We start from the raw sequence: 10,282 nt of genomic DNA, 5'->3' as shown, positions 1-10,282 counted from the left end.
GAGGCGCCTGAGGGGACCGGGGGGCCGGGGGAGCAGCCGCCAGGGCTCCTCGTCGGGCAGCCGGCCAGCCGCCCCTCCCGGCCGCGACAGCAGGGGCCGCCGCGCTGTGCCTGCACGACCCGCCCCGGGCCCCGACCTCCAGTGCCCTCACTCAGCCCCTCCACCCCCGGCTCCTATGGGCTCGCTGCCGCCCCACCATGGCCTGTCCCCTGCCCGGGCTTCCCGGCCGCAGCCCCGGCGCCGCAGCAGGGGCAGCTGTAGAGGGCTCAAAAAGCCAGAGGCTTTGCTGGCGGAACAGGAGACTTGCCCTTGACCCGGCTCCTGGGTGACACGGGCAGGGAGAGGGAATTGGGTCTTTCCCCCACTGTGCCTCTCCCACTTGCAGCCTCCAGCACTGAAGGGCCAGGCAGCCAATTCAGAGGCTATGTGCCCTTCACTCCAAGGCTCCACAGCTATGAATGCCCCTTTCCTCCAGGAATTTGTCCAGTCCCTTTTTCGAACCTAGCTGCCTGCTTCTAACCCCCCGTTTCTATAATGCACTGCTCTGTCTTCCTTATTACTGGATTCCAGCTGCCCGGCTGGGCAGAGCTCACAATAGGGGCTTTGTCAATGAAACCTGGAGCCCCTCCATGCGCCTGCTGGAGAAAGTAATGCACTGAGGCTGCAGCCTTGCCAGGTCTTCAAGCCTCCAGCCCCATTCAGGATAGCACCTCCAACTCGAGCCCTAGCTCCTGTCCTGCCCGCTTTTTTTCCCCTCCCCACTAGTGCCAGCAGGTCAGGAGTCCCTTTTTGCTAGAGCAAACTCTCAGATGCTAATTAAAGGAACGATACTGTTACTGGGAGCTGAAACGCTGCCCTGCCACTGGGCTAGAAGGGTTCTGTTCAAAGCATAAAAGCAAGGCAAATACATCTCTTCTCTTAACTTGCTGTTTCAGTGTTGAAATACACCAGGCCCAGCCCTTGCTGGTAGGACAAGGGTTAGAAGAACCAGCGCAGATTTGGTTTCCAACCAGGACAGGAGATTGTCCTCAGTTTCCTTGGAAAACCTGGTACAGACCTTTCCAATTTAGCCAAGCACACTTCCTTCCCTTAAAACTTACCAGCACAGCTGTCTGGCTTATCTGCAAAGAATAAGAAATGGATAATAAAAGTCAGCATGAACTTACTTGAGCCAGGCAAGGGCAAATCATTTGTAGGAAAACCTCTAGCAGTAAGGCTCCCCTGACCCAGGCAGTGCTAGCCATGGTCACTTCTCTGGCTGAGCTTTCCCTTCTGTTGCTCTTGATAGATTTTAGGACCCTTAAAACATACAAAAGCCCCCCCAAGTGACTCCTCCAGCAGCAGCAGAAAGGTAACCCCTGCTATAGGTGTCAGTGCCTTCTGTTTATTAATGGACTTAGCAGAGCATAGTGGGGATTGGAGGAAATCTGAAGGCGAGAAAGGAGGGGACTGAAGGACTCCAGCTCCTTTAACCCTTTGTCCTGCTGCTGCTGCTCTGACCCTGGTCCTTCACCTTCTGTGTGAATTAGACTCCCTTCATCTTCTGCATGAATTATCAAGAGAGAAAAGCAAAGCATGGTGCCTGCAGAAAACTTCTCACCCCCCCCCCCACTTCCTATGGAGGCACAAGAAGTAAATGCTTCTGCGCTAGGCAGTTTGATAATGAAAAAGTAAGAAAGCAAGAAAAGGGTTAAAACCCTGAGACGGTAGCTGATGGGCTTGGACTTTGAAATGTACCAAATTCCAGCAATATTAAAAATAGGCATCCAGTGACCAGAAGAAAATTAAGGTACTGTTAACCCAGAGGAAGAGGCTGAAGATGTAGACTCCACAGTAGTCTGATTAAGGATGAGAAAGCTCCTTACCCAGGTCCGGGATGAAAGTTCACTGCATGTTTCTCTTTGTGGTCGCAGAGGGTCGCAATGAATCAGCATCCACTGGAGTTCAAACTAGCAGAAAGATAAAATCAGATTAATGTATTTCACATGTGCAGTTTCCAGGTTGGAAGTTTCATAATAAAAATACTCTGGTCAGCCACCAGTGGCTTTTAAAAGGTGCATTGTGAAAGGCACTGGATAGGCTAATCCAGTATTGTTTATTGTTTAACTGACAAACAAATGGCTTGAGTCAGTTCTTGGAGCTTGCTTATTTATAACAGAGCAGCCAGTTACCTTCAACTCTCCCCTCTCTCTACTGTCTGCATTAGAGACAAGCATAAAGTTAGACCTAGATAGGTTACAAGGATGGGCGGAGGAGAACAGGATGGGGTTTAACACGGACAAGTGTAAGGTGATGCACCTGGGGAGGAACAATCGGCACCACACATACAGGCTGGGGAACTCCCCTCTTGTCAGCACAGAGGTGGAAAAGGATCTGGGAGTCATTATTGACTCCAGGATGAACATGAGTTGGCAATGTGGGGAGGCGGCTAGGAAGGCCAACTGCACCTTGTCGTGCATCCACAGATGCATCTCGAGCAGGTCCAAGGAGGTGATCCTCCCCCTCTATGCGGCACTGGTCAGGCCGCAGCTGGAGTACTGCGTCCAGTTCTGGGCGCCGCACTTTAAGAGGGATGTGGACAGCATCGAGAGGGTCCAGAGGAGGGCCACTTGTATGATCAAGGGACAGCAGGGTAGGTCCTATGAGGAAAGGTTGCGGGACCTGAACCTGTTCAGCCTTCAAAAGAGAAGGCTGAGGGGGGATCTTGTGGCCTGTTATAAACTGGTTAGGGGGGATCAGCAGGCGCTGGGGGAGTCCCTGTTCCCCCGAGCGCCGCAAGGAGTGACCAGGAACAACGGTCACAAGCTGGCGGAGGGAAGGTTTAAGTTGGACATCAGGAGGCGCTACTTCACGGTCAGGGCAGCTAGAGTCTGGAACCAGCTTCCAAGTGAGGTGGTGCAGGCTCCCACCCTGGGGGTTTTTAAGAGGAGGTTGGATGACCACCTTACTGGGGTCATTTGACCCCAGTGCTCTTCCTGCCATGGCAGGGGGTCGGACTAGATGATCTGCTCAGGTCCCTTCCGACCCTAGAAACTATGAAACTATAAAACCTGTTATGTGAATTTAAGATGAAGTGAAGCTCTAAGTTTGTCATGTCCAAGCGTAGATTTTGCTTCTTAATTCATATACTGCAAATATGCCTTTATTAGTGAACACATATTCTCAAAGGATTTTTTTGGAATTGGACAGTCCTATGAAGGAAGAATGACAGCTCTGAAGATGAATGCAGGAGCAGAAGGTCTAAGCAAGAAGAATTCTAAAGATCTGTATCATATTTAAACAAGCAGAAGTCAGGCTGGCTGATATACCTCTGTGAGATTTCACATGTTCTCTAAATGTTTTTACATTAGCTCTGCAATCTGGCCCAGAAATAAATCCACCTCTTTCTTTTCAAGAAACTAACTGGACTCCTATTTACATGTCTGAAAAATAAGTACCTTTTACTTATTTATTGAGGAAGACTAAGGGAGGCTTATAAGTACCCTCTACATACCTTTTACTGAAAACAGTAATGTGAAGAGCTGAAATGAACGCTTCAAAGGTATGTCCTCTAGTATCTTTGGTACTGCATAGTATATCACATTTTGGGTGCATCCATGCACCATTTAGAATTATAACCTCTTTTTGAAGTCTTAGATTCTTTCATGTTCTACATAATCTCATGATGGTTCATCAGGTTAACAAGTAGTCTAACTCATGATTTCTCAGCCTGGATATCTCAAGCAAGCCACACTTGGCCAGGTACAGGCAATGGAGGGCCAAGTTTTTTTCTGTTATAAAATAGTGTCACATATGGAAAAATGGAGGTGTAGCCTGAGAGCCTCAATGCAGACTGAGTCTCTGCAACTTTTGTTTACTAGTTAGATTCATGTTTGTCTTCCTTCTTCTTATTCTGGCTGAGGTAATGCAGCTTCACTTCTTTACTTTAACTTAAGGCTTCTTAGTCTTCTCTGCTTCTTCTGCGACATCTCATCTTCAATCTTGACAATAACATCTATGTTTTTAGCACTTAGCTTGTATCTCCAGAACACTGCTGGACATTACCTTGACCTTGCTGCTATTCTTATTGTTTGTATCATATCTTTATTTGTTCTCCATTTTTGGTCGCTACACTTCAGGGTTTCCAAAATGCTGTCACTTAGCTTGTTTTTTCCTTTTTCAAAGATGCAGCCAAGTAGTTTCCAATATCTAGTACATTCACACTCATCATATGTATGAATCTAATTTAAAAATCTATTCTTCTAGTTTTCAAAATTCTTCATAGGCTCCATCTTTCCATACTGTCTATATTCATTTTCTTCCTATCTAGCTTCTTTCGCTTTTCCAATACTGACTTAATCTCCGATTTAACCTTATCACACTCCATATTTGGAGGGGGGGGGTGCTTTTTACCTCTTCTATATTATCTGTTCGACATTCTTTCCCTACCTGTGAGTCAGTGATTCATTTCCTTTCTCCAGCTCTAATTTTTAAACTTTCTTCATTTCAATAACTAAAGCAAATGTTATATATAATATATAACATAATTACATGATATATACCAGTAATACATTTAAGCAGTAACAAGGTTGTAATTCAAACTAATAATAAAAAGATACTTAAAATTTAAGTTTAAACTCCATGGCTCTGGTTTCAATGAATCCCAAAACTTTTTAAATGAAAACTTGACTCCAGGCATAAAAAGATTAACTGATCCTGGTATACCAAAAAGTCTTTTTTCTTTGGAGTTGGCAACTCTGCCTGGCATTTTTAAATATAAGAATCTGTTTCCAGACACTTAGAATTTTTAAACTCTAATAATTTGTGTGGAAATCTGCATGGGAGAGTATGGTGAAGATGGGAGGGATGTGTGTATACATACAGAAGACCAAAGGGGTTAGAAACAGAGATGGAGGTTTGATACGAGCACATAAGAGCTCAGAGAAAGAAAGGGAAAATACAAGGATCCAAGACATTAGTGAATAAAAAAAGATAGGGGTGGCCTGGATGAACAGAGCAAAAGCTATATAACCATTGGCCATTGAAGCCTGGAGTACTGAGTCCCTTCATACCTTGTGTAGTTGTGATCGAGTGAAACAGCCAACTACTGCCCCTAGTTCAACTGGTCGAAGTCTGGATCTGCCAAGGGCAACAGCAGAGTCTTCCTATGCCTGAAGAAAAGTACTTGTGCCTGGAAGCTTTCAAAGAACTTTGTTCCAACTACTCAGTTTGTCTAATAAAAGATATTACATCTATCCAAAGAACCTAGCTGACCTATGTCCTTAGACCAACGTGTACAAACAAAAACCCTACAACCTTTAATCTAGTATTTCTAAATTATGACTGGTCAACTTTTCAGCCTTAATGTTTATTTACCATGGGTTTGGGGAGGAGGGGTTTAATCTAATATATAATAGAGTCATTATTTTAAAATGAAAAAAAAATAAAAGCCCAGCTATGAATAAGTTGTCATTTAAAGCTGCAGTTAGTCTGGGGACTATTAAATTAAAAAGAAAAAAATGTCAAACAAGCAATTTCAGCCCTGGCCAGCTTTCTGTGTCTCTTCCCACATGGGTAGGTGGCATTTGACAGTGACTGTGTTGCCTGGGTAATGGTGACATAAAGGATTTCACTGTTTGTTTTTTGCATTGTTTTTCTTGAGGGTGTTTTGCATTTATACATAGATATTTTGTCAATGCTAGCACCAAATGTCATTAAGATCTGACAGTTGCAGATGCAGACTGAAGTCCTCAGGAAAGAGCACAGATTAATCAGAACTAATATAAGCTAAATCTATTTAAATGCAATAATTCAGTGGCTTTTAAGAACTGAGATTAGTAAAAGATCTCTAATTAAAAATCCAAGGTTGCTGTGGCATTCATCTTTAGCCAGTACCTATAACTTGGGGTTAGTTCTGTTTGTATCTGATCTATCTTTCTAAGATCAATAGAAATACTGTTATAATGCCAGCTATTAGCAAAATCTTAACAAGAATACCACACTAGCAGTACCATCTTATCTGTGCTGTGCAAAAACTGAGATCAGTGAAGCATAAGTGGGATGTAAATGAGAGCTAAGTTTCCAGGGTAGTGTCTGCTGTGCAACAGTAGTAATGTCAAGTCACAATGAAACATTCAGCTGCATGCTATGCTTTAAGAAAAAAATATGTTCCTCTATTTTATAGAGAAAAACTAATAAAAATATCTCCAATCAGTTGAGCAACCTTTCCAAAAATTGGTGTGTGCGCAGTCAATGGTGTATTGCCATTTAGAGGATGAATCAAAATAAGTTACACCTGTGGTAAAACTACAGTTGAGCAGATCTGTATTAATAGCCTGCTCCTTTCTTTCACTGAAATCAAAGACTGATTTTACACCAGTGCAAATGAGAAGTGAATCAAGCCTCAAGGGTCCTTTCTATGAAGTGTGTGGCATGCATCCTAGTAACAATGATATTTATAGGAATTATACAGGTCAATTTCTATGAAAGTTATATATTACATTCATATTGTACAGTCTTCTGTGAATTCCAGAGCCCAGTGTTCTTCACCATGCAAAGAACCTTCAACATTTGTTGAAAGGAATGTCAGGAGAGGAAAAAACATGATAACTATTATGCAAAAATTTAGAAAAAGGAAAATTACCAACAAAATGAACAAAATAAATAGAAACTGTTCAGGAACTGGAGATAGCTCAGTTACAGCAATCACTAAATGCAGTCAAGGTCAGTTTCCCTGCTAATTTCAGCCTATTACTCTCAGTTCAGTGACAGCAGGCACATATACAAGGAAGCACTGATAATTTATATAGCACAGAATCAATGAAGGCAGTGGTCTTATTTTGAGAAGGGGAATTCTATGTTAGTATAGATATTACAATGTCTACTCCTTTATCATAGTGTTTGATGTATTGAGCATAGATAGGTTTTTGTTCTATATTACGGATGAAATCCTGATGCCACTGAAGTTCAGTGGCACAACTCTCATTGTCTTCCATCAAGGTAATATTTCATGTAGGGATTTTTATGCTCCAATTTTTTTTTATGTCAGGTTAATTGAATACATACAAGGGAAATACTACTCTCCATTAAGTTTCAGTTCTTTCCTAAAAGGCTATCTTATGAGGTTATCCTGTAATGATAAATATGTCTTAAAAATACTGATAAAGGCCCCAGTTCCCATGTTCCTGCATTTGGACATTCTGAATTTTAAGGCCCAAGAATGAATAGAGGAAAATAAAGCACACCATATCTCATCAAATAGCTGGGCTTACTCTCTCATTCCTTTCTCAGGGAAACGGAAGAAGGACTTTGCTGGAATAATAACCAAGGAAGAAATGCTTCATTCATATTCTCTGGAAATCCAGGTGCTGAGGTCTGTTTTGCAATTATAGTATATAACATGGAAAAAGCTGAAGAGTCCTACAAAAATTTTACTATGCTATATTCATGTTGATTTTTATGGGTAGCATGTGATCTGTTTGCTACATTTATATTAAAATGACCAAAGGCTATTTTACATGCATTTTTTAACCTGTATAATACAATTTTCTACACGTCAATAATAATTTTAAAAGTTTTGATCTCCATTATGATTTCAGTATCTTTGTGAAGGCCTTGGGACAATTAAGCTATTGCTTGCATCAGATGACCTTGTGTACCAGGTGTTCAACCTTTTAAGCTTGAGAATGAACCCCTATTACACAGTGGAGAGAATGGATCTAGCACCCTTTAGAATGCCAAGATTGCTGGCAACAGCATGCACTACTAAAGCAATTCTCCTAATCTGTGCTCTGGTCCATCTCCCTGCGCTGCCTGGTGAAAAGAGTTACCTTTTAGATGTTAAATGCCATGTAACTGCCTTTGTCTTGATAACGAGTTTAAATATCAGTTAAACATTCTAACTGTGATGATGGAGACTACACATCCAGAAGATGCTGTGTGTCTTCTATGAGGTGCTGTGTTTCCTCCTTTCCCCATGGTCAGCATGAGCTAAGGAAGTACAACCCTTTGCAGGGCCAGGCACATAATCACTATTTAATCAGAAATATATTCCTCTTGTGTTCCTAACAGCAGGAATGAAAAGGTCATTAACATGATGATTTATATACCTGACACAATTATAAATAAGGGCCTAGACCATCAACAGGGGAAAATCACAGTTGTGCCAATGATATCAATGAAAGTTCAGCAATTTATACGAGCTGATGATCTGGCTCACAGTATTTGACTTTTAAACAATAAAGATCTAAGTCAGGGGTGTTTAATCTCTGGCCTGCAGCTAAATGCAGGTTAAGAAATTTGACAGTGGGGAGGAGTGACCATTAATATCACCACCCTTCTTCCCCTTACCAAATTCCAGAACCACAGGGATGGATGGAGCCCAAACCATGACCTCTTCCCCTCCAAGGGACCAGGCTGGGGCCAAGCCACACAATGGGGCCAGTTCAAGCCTTCTTCCCCCCCACCACAGGGAGCAGGCTACATCCCCTTCCTCCTTCAAAGCCATGTCACACTCCCTTCCCTGGCTGTGTTGGGGCTGTGCTGCTCCCTCAGCCCTTTCCATGCGGCTAAATAGTGGCTGCTAAACTTCCTCTGAGCACCAGATCGAGACCATCAGCCAGATCTGACCCTTAGATGAATAGGGCACTGCCCTTCTGGCCTGCCTGTAAAAAAGGTTGAGCACAACTGATCTAATTGGTTTTCATTTTTATCACAAATAGAGGGTTGGACATATTTTTATGAGGGTCCCTTTTCAATTTTCAAACTACAATATATTTCACGTTAAGTTCTTATTTGAAATTTCTTTAGATGGGGAAAAAAAACAATAGCATACAATTATAATGTCATCAGAACTTTTGGCCTCTAAAACGTACCAGAAATCCTGAGCATAAATCCTTGCAAAGGCTCAAAGGCCACCCTCATTTTCTAACAGAATATCGCCAGTGACTCTCCTGGGCAATCATTGTAACAACAAACAATAACAAATCTCTTTTAAAATAACATGTTTGATAGTACGCCTAGACGGAGCCAACCTACAGGATAAATAGAGCAACTAGGAAACATGATTCTAGTATTTTAAAAGTAATATGTTTTAACAACATCTGGATATAAAGTATAAATGTTACCTTTTGATTATTACATAACAAAGAGTGATTGGGTACCTAAACAGTGTGCAGCATGGTAAGTTGGAGTGAAAAGCCTAGAAACCTCCACAGCTATTTATTGTTTTATTCAGTTTAAGGAAAAGAAAAAAAAATGAGAGAGGAAACATGTTCTTGTGATCTTGCAAGATAAATGAAGTTAGTAGGCCATTAAACTGGATATTCCTTTTGTCACATTTCAGAACATGTTTTCATAGATTCAGAGATTTTAAGACCAAAAAGGACCATTATGATTATCTAGGTTGACCTTCCATAACACAAGCCATATTATTTCACCTAGTAATTCTAGCATCAGGCCTGTAATTTCTGATGCTAAAGCAGTTCTAGAAAGACAGCAAATCTCAGCCTACTGAATCAACCTATTAATGTCAGTTTGTTCCAGTGGTTAACTACCCTAGTTTTCTGGTTGTTTTCAAACCAGTTGTAATTGATTCTTCTCACAAGAGCAATAAGTAAAAAATATATCTTAAACTAATTTCTTGCATTATAATGTGACATAATTCAATGTTATTGGAAAAAATAACCTAAACTTGAGACTGACACAGACTTATTCTGTGCTTTTTTTTATCTTTTTATGTTTGTCTTCATTTTCCAAACATAATTGTTGGCTATTTGTTTCTTTAGGTGGGTGGCATTAAAACTGACAGGTTTTTCTTTATTATTGTTTTGTTTTTTTCTTTGCATGTCTTGTAATTAGCAGTAACTAAGGAAACTAGAGGAACTCTGACAATTTTGTACCAACTCAGGATCTGATTCTCTGTTCCTCTGTTTAGAATCTCTCACAAAAGAATGTAGTAGGCTCAAAAATCGTGATCTGGTCTTACATTTAAATTGCATTTTAATTTAAATTTCATGTACTGAATGTGTAGATTGCACTCAGGTCATATTTTTAACATTTTTTCTACAAGCATGAAGATTAAGAACTTCTAAAACTGACATTTTTCTGAAATCACTTGTTTCCAGGATTTGAGATTCTAACTAAAACATCAAATCAGCAAACTCTTTCACCAAACTTGTGGGAGTTCGCAACATTGTGAATAGCAAAGGATCTCTTCTCCATACAAGATTTTTCTTAAATGACTTATATCAAATGTATTTTCAGTAGGAAAGGAGCTCAATAAATGATGGTGTAAGCCTTTGGA

General features: G+C 41.2%; 1 protein-coding gene across 1 annotated transcript in view; it reads right to left on the bottom strand.

Moving 5' to 3' along the window:
• COL9A1 (collagen type IX alpha 1 chain) overlaps nt 1–10,282 on the bottom strand; it is a 132,667-nt gene that overhangs the window by 95,002 nt on the left and 27,383 nt on the right. Inside the window, exons 6-7 of the mRNA XM_019520334.1 lie at nt 1,794–1,949; nt 1,101–1,121 (exon numbers count right to left, since the gene is read on the bottom strand). Coding sequence (XP_019375879.1) covers nt 1,101–1,121; nt 1,794–1,949 — 177 coding nt within the window. The remainder of the gene's footprint in view (nt 1–1,100; nt 1,122–1,793; nt 1,950–10,282) is intronic.

Source organism: Gavialis gangeticus, unplaced genomic scaffold (genome assembly GCF_001723915.1).
Source record: "Gavialis gangeticus isolate Ggan-Ray unplaced genomic scaffold, GavGan_comp1, whole genome shotgun sequence".
In the NCBI taxonomy this organism is placed as follows: Eukaryota; Metazoa; Chordata; order Crocodylia; family Gavialidae; genus Gavialis; species Gavialis gangeticus.
The sequence above is the reverse complement of the archived record's forward strand: the minus strand, read 5'-3'. Positions and strand labels throughout refer to the sequence as shown.